Source organism: Cottoperca gobio, chromosome 15 (genome assembly GCF_900634415.1).
Source record: "Cottoperca gobio chromosome 15, fCotGob3.1, whole genome shotgun sequence".
NCBI lineage: Eukaryota > Metazoa > Chordata > Actinopteri > Perciformes > Bovichtidae > Cottoperca > Cottoperca gobio.
This window is the reverse complement of record NC_041369.1, coordinates 1,468,853-1,486,447: the sequence shown is the minus strand read 5'-3', so window position 1 is coordinate 1,486,447 and position 17,595 is coordinate 1,468,853. Positions and strand designations below refer to the sequence as shown.

The window sequence follows — 17,595 nt, the reverse complement described above, 5'->3', positions numbered from 1 at the left end:
TAACCTCTAAAATGAACAAGATGTTCCTTGTGAGCAGTCTTTGAGCGGCAGAGCTTCTTGATGTGAAATGGCTGTTAACATGGTGAAGAGTGGAAGTACCTACTGAAGTGTTTGGACTCACAGTAGGATGAGATGGTGGCTCGCTGCTGATGGGTACATACAGTTTACATGTAGTTCCATACGAAAGCCGTCAGGTGTGACAAATCACAGAAAACGTATTCAATTAAGATTATGTGAAATTGAACAATTAATAAATCAGAATAACTAAATTATCTGTTGAGTCTGATGAATTACTTAAGCCTAATCGATAAATGATCACTAATAGTGCATTATTTTTCTCATGCTTAGGTATGGGAATACAGGTAATCTTCTCGTTTATCTTGATACTACATTAACTGCTAGATGCACGTATACTGTACATACTTCCCACAAAATCTCCAAACTGTGAAAAACATTTGCAACATTTCTATAACAAATGGAGTAGAGGAACTTTGCTATCAGAAACTACAATCACATGTTGTCATTTTCCAAAACATAATTATGGCAGCCTTATTAATTCATTTAGGATTTCTCAGTTTCTGTTGAGGTTGAACCTCCATTTTAAGGGCCAGTAAATCCATTGGTGCGAAAAGAAGGTACAAGTCATTGAAGTTATGGTGGCCATTTTGAATTTGGAGTCAGAGATATTAGTGAACTTTTAGTAAAAGTGTTATTTAGGTTTTTCATGCCTTTAAAATGTATATTCTATCTTTGAACATCTACTGTAGAATAACAACATTAGGGCTGCAATTTACAATTAGTCATCTAGATTTCCAATTAAACAATTGATCGTTTAGTCTATAAAATGTCAGGAAATAGTAAGAAAAGGATTTTTCTTTAAAGCATAAAGTTCCCAGAACTCAAGGTAACATATTTATATTGGTTGTTTTCTTAAACCATAAAGCCTACTAAGATATTTAATTAACAATAATCTAAAACACAAACAAAAATGCAAATAACTAGTTAATATTTAGATTTTTTTTGTTTTGCTTAATATTTAATTTACACACTATCAAAACATAAAAATTATCTGCTTTAAATAAATAACACCATACTACAAATTTGCAACATGATCACAACAATCAATAAACAATAAATGTAATAAACAATAAAATAGTTGGATCTGATTTTTCTATTGGCAGATCCATGTAGGTTTCTAAAACAAAATTACCCATGAGAGCTGAGATTTGGATTTGGGTTCATGCTTGAACCTTTTGATGTGAAATAGGTTCAGAAAGTTTAGCGGTGTTTTACATATAAAAGGCTATCTCTGAGTTTTGATTGAATTAACCTCCTGCCTGCTAATGTATCACAGTGAGCCCTCGCCATGACTGAATTCAATCAGCTTTCGATCAATCACAGTCTGTGTGTGTGTGTGTGTGTGTGTGTGTGTGTGTGTGTGTGTGTGTGTATGTGTGTGTGTGTGTGTGTGTATGTGTGTGTGTGTGTGTGTGTGTGTGTGTGTGTGTGTGTGTGTGTGTGTGTGTGTGTGTGTGTGTGTGACCATCCCTGCATATAGCTCCAATGCATTAGTGAGCATCTGAAAGTGCATGTGGTTATTGAGTAGGGGATGGACAGGCGCTTTGCTACTTTTGATTTGTGAACAAAAGCTTTGGGTAACAGCGATCAACTCAATCTGTGAAAACACAATAATCTGATAATCTCAGTACTTGGGGCAATTATCTCCAAATAATCAGATTATCAGATTATTGCAACACTATGATCACTTTTAAAGATATGTGTTTGTAATGTTTGCCTTTATTGGACAGTTGACAGTGAAGAGGCAGACAGGAGAGAGGGGGGGGGGGGGGACAGAGGGAGGTATGGCATGCAACAAAGGTCCCCGGCCGGATCCGCTCTGACAATGTTGCGCTGTAAACACAAGGCACTACGTTCAAAAGTATTAATGAAAATGATTGCAATTTTCTGATTGCTCCACCACCAACATCAGAAAAAAAAACTGTAACCTAAAGGCAATGTATAATAATACATGAATTACACTCTAATGAGCTACATGCTACACATTATATTTAGCATGAGTCTCTAAAGGCTCTTTCTCTCATCTGTCTTCCTCTCCAGGTGAAGGTCTGGTTCCAGAACCGGCGCACTAAACAGAAGAAGGACCAGGGGAAGGACTCTGAGCTGCGTTCAGTGGTTTCAGAAACAGCAGCGACCTGCAGTGTCCTCAGACTGCTGGAGCAGGGTCGGCTGCTGACGCCTCCGGGCCTGTCAGGCCTCCTGCCCCACTGCGGCAGTGGCACACTGGGCTCTGCCCTGCGTCCTCCCTGCATGGCCATGGCCAGCAACAGCAGCAACAGCAGCAGCAGCGGCGGCAGTACTGGCACGGCGGGGGGCAGCCCTCCTCTACCAGCCGTCACCAGCTCAGGGACAGTGACTGGCCTGCAGAGCTCATCAGCGGCTCACGGCCTCTTCACCTTCCCCATGCCCTCCTTACTCAGCGGCGTCGCCAACCGCATTTCCTCCAACCCCCTGTCCATGGCTGGCTCATTGGCTGGCAACCTGCAGGAACTTTCCGCACGCTACCTGAGTTCCTCTGCCTTTGAGCCTTACTCTCGGACCAATGGCAAAGAATCCATGGATAAGAAAATTCTGGAATGATGCTTTTATAATTTTACATAGATGGATTCCTGTTTCCTCTGGACACATTTTGGTTGTTTTTCTTGGCTTTTACTGTCTTTGTTTGGTTTTGCTCATTCTCTTTCATCTGTCTGTGTCATGTACTGTAGCAGTTCATGTATTCCAGTTGCACATCTTGTCCAAGGAAGAAAACAAAGACCTACACAAACTCATCTAACAAAGAGAGGGTGGCTGTGGAAAGATTTTGCACAAAATGTTAATGTAGGACTTTGTTACAGAGGTTTAGAATGACACTCTGAGGAGATTACTGAGGGATCTTTCAGCTTTCTGGTAAACAAATGTTTAGTCCTATCTATTATTCCAAAAAGAACAATATACAGAGGGCCCCGGAGAATATGGCTGCTTCATACCACAAAAGTTCTATCGCCGCAAGAGAAGTGGTAAATAGTGTATAGCGGGAAGTATGGGATTGGTGACAGAAAGTGTAAAGTAATGGTACCTTTCTGAATTGTGTTTTATTATTTGATTGTGTTGGGTAGATGCATGTCACTGAAGTGAGTAGATGTAGAGAAAGAAAGCGGGTTGTCAAACACCTGAGCAGCGGTTTGGTAGATCCAATAAGCAAATAAATAAAAAAGTAAATTTAAAATGCAGCATTATGAATGAACAAGCAAGGCCAATTTCTCAAGATAGAATTGGGGGAGAAAAAAATGCCTCTGTTTGAAGGTCACTGCAAGGCCAGTGTCAGAACGGAACATGCATCTGACGTGTGAATGCAATTTGCTTATGCAGATGCCTCGCAAAAATTCATCTTACAAAAAGATCTTTTGTATATCCATTTGTATTAAGTTTGGACCAGACCAAAACATAATCCAGAGAAGGTGTTGTCATACAGTATGATGGTTCAATTGTTCAGTGTTGTTTTCTCTATGGTTTGGTGAGGATTTTAACATTTTACAAGAAAATCCTTCACTTTGTGGCATTTTTGTCTTCAAGATGCAGTACCTGACTTTTGTTTTTGTCTGTGATTTTAATACCACTGTGAGTTTTCAGAGTATTGGTGTACAGTTTCAAATCCATGCAGGAGCTAAGCACATGAATGAGTTGCTGAAAGGAGGAGTTCTGAAGAAAAGCTTTTCAGCATTAGTAAGCTGCTTGCTTTGTGGAACACTACAAGGTAACAGGATATTCAATTATTAAGACAATACAATAACCTTTCCTTCCTATGTGAACATTTCAAAATCCACAATACAAGACTTTAGGCAGACTGATGCATGTGGAGACTGAATGGAATTACTGTAGTATAAAAGTAATGGAAATGAGAAATGTACCTTAAAATTGTTATTTTATTGTAAATTATTAACTTCTGTATCTAATAGATTATTAGTATATCTGGAAAATAATGAATGAATGAATGTATTTGCGGGGTTGAGGAATCAATCAAAAGCTCTTTGGTGCTGTTGTTGTGAAATATCTTGAAATTTGTGTAACGTGTGGTACAAATGTGCATATATATTATGTATGGCTACAGACAAAGACAAGTGTTTTTCATTTTCTTTCATACATGTTACTGTGAATCAAGTTATGATAAAATTCATGACTGTTATACCTCATATACCGCTGCCTGATGTGTATGCTCCTGAAATGTATTTTTACTATATTTACTGTAGTATTGTAACTTACGATGTTATCACCAATAATCTTTGACTAGAATGGAACGATATGTAGACCTTTTGGTTAAAAATCACGCTTGTAATATCAGCAGCATTACACATTGGAGGTTAAAAAACAAAAAAAACAGGAGTACTAGCAGTCATGACATTGTGGTCAATGGGAAGTTTAAAATAGATTTCATTAGGAACGCAGCTAATTATTTGTATTCGTCAATTAATGCAGTCTATAAAATATCAGAATACCAATTTCCAGGGTGTCATCTTCAAATTCATTTTTTTTTTTTAGAGCAACAGTCCAAAACTCAAAGATTTTTCATTTAAAAAGATCACTAACAGAGAACAGCAGCAAACCCTCACATTGGATGAATTGGAATCTGAGAACGCTTTAAGAATAACTAATAATTATTAATAATTTATCTAAATAGTTTGTTGATGAATTCATTATTTGTATCACCTCTAGGTTTAATATTTGCCTGAAATGGAAGAGCCACTAGTGGAGAATAAATGTGACACTGGCATGGTATAAGTCCAATGGGAAAAAGTACCTTGATCTTGCATGTCTTAGGGTAAAGAAATGACACACTCTTTAATTGAACATCTTTCAAGATAAGGAAGTGTTCTTAGTAAGTATCAGGTCTCTGTCAATGAAACTAAATGTGATTTTAAGTTACAGCCTTTTACTCACATTTTTATTTTATGTTTTGTTGGACAGTCCTCCTGAGGGAAAGAACCAATTTCATCCTAAAGTGTAATTTATAAGATTGATATAAATTCATATAAATGCAAGAAACATTATTCACAAAGTTTGTCCAAATAAATAAATCATAACACAAGGTCCACTTTCCAGAGCTTTCAACCGCATCTCATGGTCACCGTGAGATGCGGTTCAAAGCTCTGAGGAGATTTCTTTTTTTCCGCAAAACTAATGTTTCCAAGGTCAACAATGAACTTTTGCACACAGCATGTGCATTTTTATTCAGCATTAGTTTACTACGCATACGTAATCATGTTGGACTGAGCGAGAGAACGTGACGTTTCAAAGTGTCTGGAAAGGTGCTGTCCCCTGGCCAAGGTATGCAGCAGGAAGCTTTACTGGTTCCATCATTAAGAACACCTCCAATGGACAAACATAAAACACACTGCATCTGAAAGCAACTCACTAAAAAAACTTTGTCAGGAATAAATGAAGAGCAACAATAGTGCTCATCAGCAGTGTACCGTGGTGTGTATCTGCTGCTTCCACTGGTGGAAGTTAAGCATCATTTTTAGGTACTTCACATTCAAGTTATGCTACTTTACTTTAATTCCACGACATTTCAGAGGCACATATTTATATATTGGTATGAATACATTTTATCCTTTACAACTATCAGATAACTATATTTCATTTTTAGACTAAGATTTGACATATAAGACACACAATTAGTTTATCTAACATGATGTACTGTTGAAGATTAAACTACATTAGTACACTTTATTTACATGTTGATGATAACACTTCAGTACGTTTACTAAAGTACAGGTTGTACAAGGGATTTCACTTGTACAGTAGTGTGACATTGCAAGTTTTACTTGAGTAAATAATCAAAGTATTTCCCACCGGCTGTTGCTTTGACATAAAAATGGACTTGCATTGTGGCACACAATGTTTTGCAAATATTCTACCAAAAGTTTAAACTTGTTCAGCATACAGAACATTTTCTTTCCTTTTTTAGTTTAGTTGAGCTTCTTCTGGCAGACTAATGACAGTAGAAATGTAGGGACTGTCCAGTAACAGAAAACTGCCGCTCTTTTGTGAGCAGACCCAAAGAAACCAATCCTCCCCACTGTGTCTTGGGAAGCTCCCCGGAGGAAAAAAAAAAAGGTCACATTTACGCCGCCTACCCCCTCTCAACCCCCACAGCCACCCCCACCCATTCACTCCCTTCACCCCAAGTCCAATTAGAAGGAAGGTCGGGGAGGTTTTTGTAAGTGGGGGGTTTCGGGGGGGTGAGTGTGTATGTCTGTGTGTGTATGCACGCGCAGGGCTGTCATAGCTGCAGACCACCAACACGTTTTCTCCCATCACATGCTCCGGTCTTTAAGCTCAGGTCTTAGGAGGGGAAAGAAAGGCTACTTCCTGTCAAGACAGGATATTTAGTGTCTGTTTTTTTGGCCTTGTCCTTTTTGTGCCATACTGTGGATTAACATGTCTTACTGAAGAAGCGACCCTCTTCTAGCTGACTGATCCAGCAACTTTAAGCTTCGCAGTGTTACAGATCTACAGGTTGTGTAAAACCTGCACAGTTTAGTCACTCTGCTCCTTCACAGAATAATTAATCCCAATAAGTAATCAAAGAGTGAGGGGAGTGGAAACCCCTCGAAACCAAGGGTTCCACTTGTGTATTTTATAAAACATTTAGCATAAAGCCATGAAATAACTGTAATTACCATATGTGTTGAAATACTACATTGTTTAACTACATTTGCAGCACCCTTGCTACTGTATTGTATTATTGCACGTAGTTAGCAATTTAGAATACCAAAATACTTTCATGTTGCTTTTACAATTTCACCAATGCTTACACAGAAGGAGCACAAAATCCTAGTACATAGCACAATAAGCTGTAATATTGTTTGCATTGGAAGTATGAAAGTAAAAATGAGCAAAGCCACTGTCATTTTGCCTTGTCTCTATTCTGTTGATTTATTATTTATTTACTGATTGCTTACTTACAGATGGACTTATGGTTGTATTTAACTACCAATCATTTTATATTAATAATGGATCAAATGACATGTGTAAAGATGAACCCAAAGTGAATTATCACCTGGCTGCAGTTCTCCCCAGAGCTATGGAGCGTTATAGCCGTTTTGAGTTCCATGTTTTTTTTTTTTCGTCCCGCAAATGTAGTGTTTGGTTCAATCTCACAACTCTGATAAGCACCGTTTCCAGCAGCACCATGATGCTGTTTTCAGTGGCAAAGTTCTAAGAACTACCTTCCCAGCACTAAACAGACAGAAAAAGTTAGTGACAAGCTTGTGAACATAATGGAGCATTTAGCTGATACAGATACAGATAGATTAAGAATATTTTTACTTCTAGATATTTTATGGAGGTGTTTGGAACAATTGTTGGTGAGGATAAATAAGATACATACACCATTGTTTTTTATAAGAACAGGTAACAGAAATAACAAATGACAAGATACTGTATGGCTGCAATCATCAAGTATAACATAGAAAATAATACCGAAATAACAAGGGATACTTTCTAACAATGGGGTATAGCCTGTGCTGTACTTAAAACAAAAAAGGTTAGTAGTGTAGCAGCGGTGGACTAGAACAAACGAGAAATCAATGTGGAGCTGGATGTCATTGGCGTAGCAGTGGAACTAGAGGCCATGGCTGCGTATGATGTTACCAAGGGGAAGCAGGTTTATCAAGGAGCTGAGTGTGTGAATGTGACTGTTTTGGTTTTAATGAGAGCAAGCTGATGAAGACAGGAGAGTGTGTCATTGTAATGTTGCAGTCTAAAACATGTACATCCCTTCTGCCTATAATCCCACAATAGAAGGCTTTGCCTTTCTTCCTGAAATGATAACATAAATGAAGATTATGTGTTAATGTCCAGTGGCTGGGTGTATGAAGCATGTTAATGTTAATAGCTAGTTTGTGGAACAAGACAAAGAAGAAGAAGAAGAAGAAGAAGAAGAAGAAGAAGAAGAAGAAGAAGAAGAAGAAGAAGAAGAAGAAGAAGAAGAAGAAGAAAAAGAAGAGGAAGATAACTAAATAAATGATTGTTAACCACATATAATAATACACAATATAATTTGTCTTTAAAGGAACATAGAACAGCCAAATGTAATTGAACTCCTGACAAACAACGTAACAACACCGTCAGATGGTTTGTCATTACCGCCAAATTGTGAGGACTATATTATGCATACTAAAGCTCTGCAAGGTAAATAGATTAGCTGTTTATTTTGAGATAATGAGGTAGAAGCATGCAGTAGCCATTAACCCTATTCCCCGGTCAATGGTAGGTCAAAAAAATAATCCAATAAATGTAAACTTAAAAGAGGCAAAGTCCATGATAGGCTTACACATTTCTATTAGTTGCATATTTCTGAAACAGTAAATTATTTTGACACAAACACTAAACATAGAATAAAAGGCAATTTAATTACTTATACTAATAACTGATTATTTAATAACTCTTCAATTCTATTAATAATCAAATTAATATTTCTCATAACATAAACTAATTGTTTATTGCTAATAAATAAATAATATATGTCCTGAGAACATCTATTAGTTATTTTTCTTTTATTCTTCCCCATGCACAACTGCAAGACTGATCGCACCAGCATTGACTGGTACTCTCATTTTATTATTTAAAAGGATGTTCTGCATATTCAAATGTATTTTTTCTATACTAGGATTTTCCCTCTGTAGCTCCACTTTCTTATTTAGAAGCAGCATTTCCACTATGCCAATGGTACATCCTGGCTCCTTGAACACACACACACACACACACACGCACACACACGCACACACACGTACGTTAGTAGGCTGGTGTCAGTCCCCTAGGAATAATAAATTACAGCTGGGCTGTACACCTTGGCATCATCATACTTTGTGATGAGAGAGGCTGGTGCAGAAACATGCAACATTATTTATTTACGTTCTCAATCTATTTCAACATTTGAAAGTCAGAGTTATCACATCTCTGATATTTTTGTAAATATCTTCGACAGTTTTGTAAGAATGACCGATTTGTAGCATTTTGTTCAAAATCACACCAGTTATATTTTAGTACAAAGTATCACTTCTGTAAAAACATTAAGGAACTCATTAACTGTCACATCTTCAAATCATATCCTGTTTGTACAAACACTAACTTTGTAACATCAGAGAGAGTGGAGATCACATCGGAACCTTTCTTCAAACAGTGTTTTCATTAACCATCATTGCACCTTTCAAGACCTCTCCGTCCGAAAAGGCTTCCTTGTACTTTATTTAAAATGTGCAGTTCTAAATGAAGCTCCCGATGCTTTTTGTGACTTGTTCACCGGCCTCGTGAAAAGAGATGCTGCTGCCAAAGCTTTAACTCCCGGCTGGTCCTGCCCGCAGTGCTGCAGGTGGGTAGTGTGGGGTTTTGAAGCCCAAAGGGCGCTGAGATATTCTTTCAATTGAATCCAGTAAACTTCTAGTTGATCAAGATACTTATTTATTTAAAGTGATGATGACAGCAATGTCAAAAAATACCCTCAGCCGAGGACACTTTCACACACCAAGTCCACATTCCGAATCAATGAAGAGCCAGTTAGCTGTCTGTTGGTACAAGTGAAAGTGGTACAAAAACATCAGAAACATTTTGCTATATTCTCTACAGAAGGGTGTCGTCGTCCCTCATTGGTCCATGTTGGCGCGGTTATGCCCCTTGGTGGGCCGTCTTGTTGTGGCGAGATGGAGGTAGACCTGAAACTCTTTGAAGAGAACCTACAGTGCTTCATTCATAACTAAATAGTGCTCATTATACATTTGTGCAGAAATACATGTTGTGCAATAATACATTTTGATTGAGGTGGACGAGTACATGTGATCATCATTAAATGTGACACAATACATAATACATTTTGATTGAGGTGTACGAGTACATGTGATAATCATTAAATGTGACACAATACAATCAGGAGTTTATTTACTTCACAGTAGTTAGTTAGTTATCATGGTAGCTTCTGTGACACGTACCGAAGTGTCTCCACAATGTTCCGCTTTGCCGTCGCCACGCAAATGAGACATACACACTTTTCTTTCATTGTTGTAAAAACCAATTCTTCCTCCCAATCATTGTGAAAATAGTTCGTTTTCTTTCACTTTTCTGCCATGTTTAGCGTAAAAAACGCACCTAGCGCCGCATCGTAGCTGCTCCCGCTAGCTTGTCTCAGCGAAAAGGGAAATGGAGATTTAGCTTACAGGGTCAGAGTTCATATATACATAAAACATTTTAATTTTTAAAATTCTATATTCAATATTGTCATTTTAAAACAAAGAATAATTCAAGTGTTATTGATTTTTTTTTAAACAGCAAAACAATTAAATACAAATTTTAGACTGAGACTAGTGCTATTTTTAGAACATGCTCTGCGGGCGACTCACGTAGTCCCTGCGGGCACCAAGTTGGCTAAAAAATAGAGAAAAAGTTCAAATGTTCCATTATAGTTAAAGACAATGCAAAAATAGTAGCCAGGCTAGCTAACAACATAACAAGCTTGCTTTATGTTAACATAGCGTTAGCTGACAATCAACTGTCATGTAGAAGATAACAGTTAATTGAATAACATTAACTTACTGACATACTATAAATTAACATTAGTTAGATAGCAACACTGCACAATTCAATCAAAATCCTCACCTTTTTTTTTCGCACGTCCTTCATGTGAGCGCTAATCTTTCTTGCCACGTTGTCACGGTGAGATTTCTTAAATTAATTTTTAACCGTTAATTCTTGCCACAGCCAGTTTCAGTCCTGATGTACATTTATGATCAAATGTACTTTTTAGAACATCTTTTCTCTTTGCATATTCATATTCAACTATTGTGAGCTTTTCTTCCTCAGTCCAATTTGGCCTTCTTTTCCTTTTATTTTCCGACATTATGAGCATATTTATTTAGTTTCATTTGGGTAAGCAAGCATCTCCATATTCATAAAACTCAACATTAATAAACTTGTATTTACTAAAATTAGATTAGCTTTTATTTGTGCAACAGAGCTATGCTATTCCTCATTTTAAACCTAGTTTTGCTAAACTTTGATCATAACTAATCTTACATTAAATGAAGTGTAGTTAGTACAACCCCGCCTAAGAATGACATATCCTTTTTAAACATTAGGCTATATTAATTGTCAAAACAAATAATGTTTAAAATGATACACATGCAACAATAAACAGTTCACTTATGCCTTTATGATCAGTCTGCAGATGTAATGTTATACTGAATGTATTGTTATAACTGCTGCCTCATTACTTTTCTCTAACCTGTTACATCCCTGTTATCTTTTGAACATATAAATTATCATTCAACGTAATTCTCCAGAAAGGGGGAACACCTTTGTATTCCCCGCACCTGGCCCACACGACCCATTTATGATTGTTATTGAGCACAAGGTGAGTGGTGTTGTTTGACTTATGTGGTGTCAAAACCTACCAGTTTTCAACCACATAGCACCACCCTATTTTATTTTAATTTAATAGCTTTGTTTGGACCACCACATTGTTTGACCTAAAACAACCCATTGGAAAGCCTCTTTCTATTTGGAAAAAGCATCTAATCTTTTCACTTTAAGTGAGAAACCCTTTTTCTTCTGAAAGTCACAAAGGCAGATTGGAATCCAATTTATTTTAGCAAGTCTGTGCAGCACAACCATCCCTTATGTTGGGAAATCTGATTACGTCCGCCAAGATAGATCTGATTTTGTCTATTTGTCAGTATGGAATAACTATTGGCCAGATTGACATTAAACTTGGTAGAAGGTGTAATATGGACCAAGGAAGAACCCATTACTTTTTGGAGCACATCCAGCTCACGGGGCGGATACACAAATCATTTTTCTTGTTCGTTAACGTTGGAGATAGGGTATTTGCAGTCTGCGTGGCCTGCATTGTTTGGTGCCCCTGTTGTCCTCTGGCCTTTCTCGTGCTTCTGCGCAGGGTTTCCCCGAGGCGTCGGGTTTCAACCAACTCCCATAGTCTATGCCTCGTCCCAACCGGACGCCCTGTAGAATGTGATCTTTACAATGTATTCCCAAGGGGAAAACCCTTGATTGTATTCAGTTTAAAAGAAAAAAATAAACATTTAATGTCACAGTTTAAGACCTACAACATAACTAATTATTATTTTATTGCAAAGTCTCATTCAACAATCATGCCTTAGTGGAATCACACACTGATAAAGTTGCTGACAAAACAGTATGTTGTTGCTTGACCTGTTACTCTACCGTTAATACAACGTTCTGTCTCAGTTAATCAATAATTCACTAAGTATTAGACAAGAAGCAGCCACATAACCGCTGGGACCAAATACTAAAACTTGCCTGCAGCCCGCCGATTCATAAATAAAGTAAGTTTACATCCCATTATCAAGTGCTGTGGATGTGAAGTTAACGTCAGCTGCTGCTCATGTTGCTACTGGAAGGAATGAATATATTAAGGTCAGCAGTCCACCATCTATCTTCCTCTAACGTTAGATGTTAGCTAAAGAAATATCACTACATCATGAAACGTTTTAGTTTCTGCTCTCAAGCTAAACCCAGAGAGGGAACAGTATTTTAGTGAACAGGTGAGTTGATGATTCGCTGCTCTGCAGTCGAGAGAACAGATGGCTGTGCTAATGCTAATGCTAGGTGAGCAAGAGCAACAGAGAGAGAGCGGCTCAGCTCAGACAGAGTTTGGAATTTACAACTTCCTACTGAGTCAGTCTGTTGTATTACAGAGCAGAGAAACATGACCTGTGTGTGTGTGTGAACAAGGTAACAGTGTCTCTGCCACTATCCTTGCCATAGACCAGAATGACACTGAGGCAAACTAGTTTGTTGATTATAATGACTAAAACTAACAAAAATCAGGTGCCAAAATGAACACTGGTACTTAACCGGTGCTTTCTCACTGAAAACAATTGCATGCTCCTGCTGGAAGCTCTGTGGAGTTCTGCGGTGCCTCGGAATGACGTTATGAACCCGGATACGACAGCGTTTGGTTTCTTGACATATCTGGGAATTCCACAACATGTACAAAGCGGCAAAAGTGGTTATCTCGGCCATGGTTGATGAAATGTTGTTGGCATGTACATGGAGATAATCTCATTAATATTTGAATTTGAATTTTTTTCATCCTGTTTCTTTGACTATTATATTATTATATGCACCAAACAGCAAGGCAAATTCCTTGAAAGTAAAAACCTAATCTAATAAACCCTATTCTGATTCTGGGTTTATACATCAGAACACTTTGTGAGTCCTTTAAGAACAGCAGCGACAGACACAATTAATGCATGAATATTATGATGCCTATTTGCCTCGAAGGGTGGATCTGAGGAGTTTGAGGGAAATCATATCCCTTTGAACTCATAATAAAAGACTCTGGATAAATCTGGTATTTTGAAAATGAGGGCACTGCTCCTTTAGGCAGAAGCCCTTCACTTACATTAATTTGCTATTTTTTGCATGCGGCCTGAAACGTTTGGATGAGCTCTCTAGAGGTTGCCGTCAGCCTCACCATGGCAGTGCTTACCACTTCAGTCTGTAGTGCTTTTCCACCATCAGAGAGCTGTGCGTGTCTGTATGTGATGTGTGACTGCCAGTGTGTTGGTTGTGCAGGGGGCATGGTTCAAAATTATCTTCAAACAGTCGATTACAAGCTATTGTGCAGAACATGCTGCGTCAAATGAGAATGGATCAGAGCTACAAAAACGAGAAAACAGCAAACTAAGAGTCTTTAAGGGGAAAATATGTGCAATCATGTCATTTTACCTGTCAATCAACAGTTTACTCACCAGGACATCGTGTTGGTGAATGTGTGAGCGTGTGTGTGTGTGTGAGAGAGAGGCAACGATGCAATTAGGCTACCGTGAATTCTCAAATAGTGGCTGTGGTCTTTGTTTACATCAACTGCAAAGAGAACCAGGCATTTATTTCTTTAATTTACATTTTATTAGTATATTTTATCATATTCTAGTGAGAAGACTCCGTTTCTCCCATTTTAATATGTGATGTGTTCATGCACATTTACTCTGTGTTTAGCCATCTTCATGAAAAATTCAGCATCATGTACATTTTCACTTATTATTTCCATAAGAATAGCAACAACGTCATTACATACTGACAGATCTGCTGTTGAGATTCTCTTTGAACAGAAACAATGTTCTCACTAATTATTTCCAATAAGTTCCGCTCCTATTTCTTTCTGTCACAGTCAGGGAATCTCAACGCTTCCTGCAGATGTTTCACATTAAAAGCCTTCCAGAGCAAATTTAGAGCAAGAGTGGGGAGTATGCATGATGGGGTGGAATTAATGTTGTGGAAATGTGGGATTTCTCACGACGGCTATTAGAATTTTAGGTTTTGCAGTAATATTTGCTACTGTGACAGTTTGAAAACATATAGGTACATGTATTATATCCCAATAACGACACCAAGGACTTTAATTTCAAATCTTCCAATGAAAATGAGTTTTTATTCAGCACCAACTGGCAACTTGTCATTAGTGATGACAAACGCATTCAAGCTGTGATGTTGACAAAAAATGAAAATGAATTGGTAATAAGTCAACAATGTTTGCTGTGAAGGCCTGTGTACCTTCCAAATGCAGCAAGCAAATCACGAAAATAAACTAAGACAAAATAATAACATCGTATTTCCTAAACAATCCAGCTCTCAAGAATACTATACTTGCTTTTCCCTTTTAATGCAGCAGAGCTGGCATCTAGATGTAATAACGTAATGCTATATGCAAATGCTTATATTTTTATGTATTGTTATATCGTCAAATGTTATACCTACATACTATGATTTTGCAACGTGTTATGATTAAAATGTAATGCCAAAAGCCCTGTTTACCCATATTTTGCACATGCGCGTCCATCGTTCGCGTGATCGTTCCGCTCCATCTTCTCTACATCAAACATCCGGTTCCTCCGTGTCATATGACCAGGGCTGTCATTTATGTCATTCAGCAACAGCTAGAAAAGCACATCGACCAACTTTAGCTTTCTGAGGCTTCCTGTTCTTTATCCAACGATGGCAACATTGGTGGCAAACAGGCCGATGGACGTCAATGGCTTGGCAGCAGCAGCGAGGACACACACCCAGGCTGTGACAAGAAATTACATCTCTCAACCTAGGCTAAGTATGTAACGTTAGCAGGCTGCTGGAGGTAGCTGCAGCTGTAGCTAGTGGCTAACAAGGTTGATGTGCTGCATTCAATGACAGGGGAACGGGGAGGAATCCTCATTTTGTCTCGAGACTTTATTAGTCAAATACACCGACAAAATATTATTCTTTTTACGATTCAGATAAAAAAAAAGTTAATATTTTATCCATGACAGCAGTGCATTGTATTAATATGTAGTATTTGGGAAATTACAGGGAAATTGAAATTGGGTGACCGCATTTGATTTAAATGGTTTATTTTTCTAGAAGTAATAACGTTAAATTCCAGTACTGGGAGTGTTTGTTTGTAAACGTATTCAAAAGGTGTGCTTAATGTGACAAGGTTGAAGAACAAAGTACAAATTCTCAGCCATTTTCATACAGAAGTGTGTTTTCCCAGTGACCGGAATGCAGCATACGGGGGCTGTGTTTGCTAGCTACCTATGAAGCTACAAATTGTGGATCACGACTATAAACAAGCGACCCTTGGCTGTTTTAACGCTGGCAATTAAGTGCAGTTTATGGTTGCAATTTGGAAGTATAACTGCTATCACAATTTTCTTTACGTGCTGTATTTATAAAACTAGCCACACGTACGTCATTCGTGACAAATAGCAAACCAGTTAAGCTAGCATGCTAGCTGTAGCTAACAGTGGCTAGTCAGGCGCAGAGTCGTCGTTAACGATTTTAGCTACACGTAACTCAAAACTGTACTCATCCGTTTTACTAAGCATATTGTATTTACAAATCAGGTTAATAGGTTAATTTCATATTGAGACAATCGCATAGTTGTCACTGATGTGATTACTGCGTACAAGCTCAGCGTTTCTACAACCCCACACAGCTAACGTTAGCTAAATGTCACTAGCACAATGAATTAGCCAGATCTGCAGACAAGTCAGCTGACTGGTGAAGCCACACAAATAAATGAGACACCGTGCTGTGTGTTTTTTTTATTGAATGTATTGAGTTGATTTTGGAACATGTAACGCAAACTTTACTGCCTTGTTTATAGCCTCCTTACTGCCGTATTGTTACTGTATGGCGCTATAATTGGTTTTCTTTAAATGTTGGTAGCCTTAGCATGTTTAAGAACAGACCGGTGATATATGGGATGATCTCTCATGTGACACGATCACATGAGTGGTGCAGCCTGCAGTGGTGTTGATGACACCTTCAGTTTCTGTCTCGATGGAAATAGAATCCCATTTTATTTTGTGAACATTACATTTGCTAAAAACACTTAGTAAAGCTTGCTAATTAAATACTACAGAAAATATAAAACCACACCTATTGGTTTACAGGCACATTGACCCACAGTTGTTTGCCAGATGGATATTTTAGTACAATAAAAATGTGCATGCTGTTAAATTGGAGTGTTGCTTTAAAGGTTTAACCATGCTGATGAGAACATAATTATTAGTTAACATTAGTTAAAAACATATATTTCTAAATGTGTTTGTATTATAACACTAACACTACTTTAATTTATCACCAAACCTTGTAGAAAGTGTCACATTTATAGTGTGGCTATTGTGTTGGGTGAATCAAAACTTAAATATTTTTAAGACAATAATGCAATGCTATTGGCATTTGTGATCTCATATTTTTTTTCTTGTATTATATTTATTAGATCATGGGAGATAAAGGAATGAAAGGTGATGTTGCCAGCTGATTAAGTAGTTGTTTGGTCCATACAATCCCAGTTACACAGTATTCTGTGTTGATAAGGTGTAAATAATTATTCCATTGTTTCCCTTCTCAAATGAAACAAAGGCATAATTTATTTAGCTTAATCTACCTTGGTTACCACTGTGATTTAGTTGAGTTCATGTAGTGGTCTTCTTGATCTTTTTATGGCCATGCTGATTACATTATTTCAATCAACACAGAGAGTTTCACAAATGTTGGTGTTGTTTGGCACTTTGCTCTGTGAGTCTGATGATGAGGCTTTACTGTGACTTTGATTATGCTGTTGAGCATGGCTCAAGCTATGAAGCCAGCAAGGTGATGTTTTTTTATTTTGTATAAGTGTCAGAGAGGCAAGCATGGACTAAAAGCCTCTTAGCAAACTAGTAGGAAATGACTTAATGGAGCTCAGGGAGTCTGAGAGGTAAGCAGAACATTCAACATGTGATAAAACCCTTGTCCTGAAACATCTAACCATCCTACTTCTGAAATTCTCTAATTTGCTGAATGGCTCACCTTTTCTCTCTCACAGCAACCACATTACTAAGCAGCAGCGGTCGATTGTCATGTTAAGGCAGCAATTTAGATCCAAATTATTATCTCACGTAACTGTTAAGAAACTTATGTGCTCCTCAAATACTGCAAGTGCTGCATTTACAATATGCTAAGCAAGACCCTGCTGGG

General features: G+C 37.8%; 2 protein-coding genes across 2 annotated transcripts in view; both read left to right on the top strand.

Moving 5' to 3' along the window:
- The first annotated feature begins 350 nt into the window (after positions 1–350).
- vax1 (ventral anterior homeobox 1) lies at positions 351–4,250 on the top strand. The gene is made up of 2 exons (XM_029450170.1): positions 351–362; positions 2,074–4,250. Exons 1-2 carry the CDS (start codon positions 351–353, stop codon positions 2,656–2,658), a joined length of 597 nt encoding a protein of 198 aa, XP_029306030.1. The 3' UTR covers positions 2,659–4,250.
- Positions 4,251–14,980: 10,730 nt separating this feature from the next.
- Positions 14,981–17,595, top strand: part of atp6v1ba (ATPase, H+ transporting, lysosomal, V1 subunit B, member a) — a 46,315-nt gene continuing 43,700 nt past the window's right edge. The window contains exon 1 of the mRNA XM_029449472.1: positions 14,981–15,199. Coding sequence (XP_029305332.1) covers positions 15,091–15,199 — 109 coding nt within the window. The 5' untranslated portion in view covers positions 14,981–15,090. The remainder of the gene's footprint in view (positions 15,200–17,595) is intronic.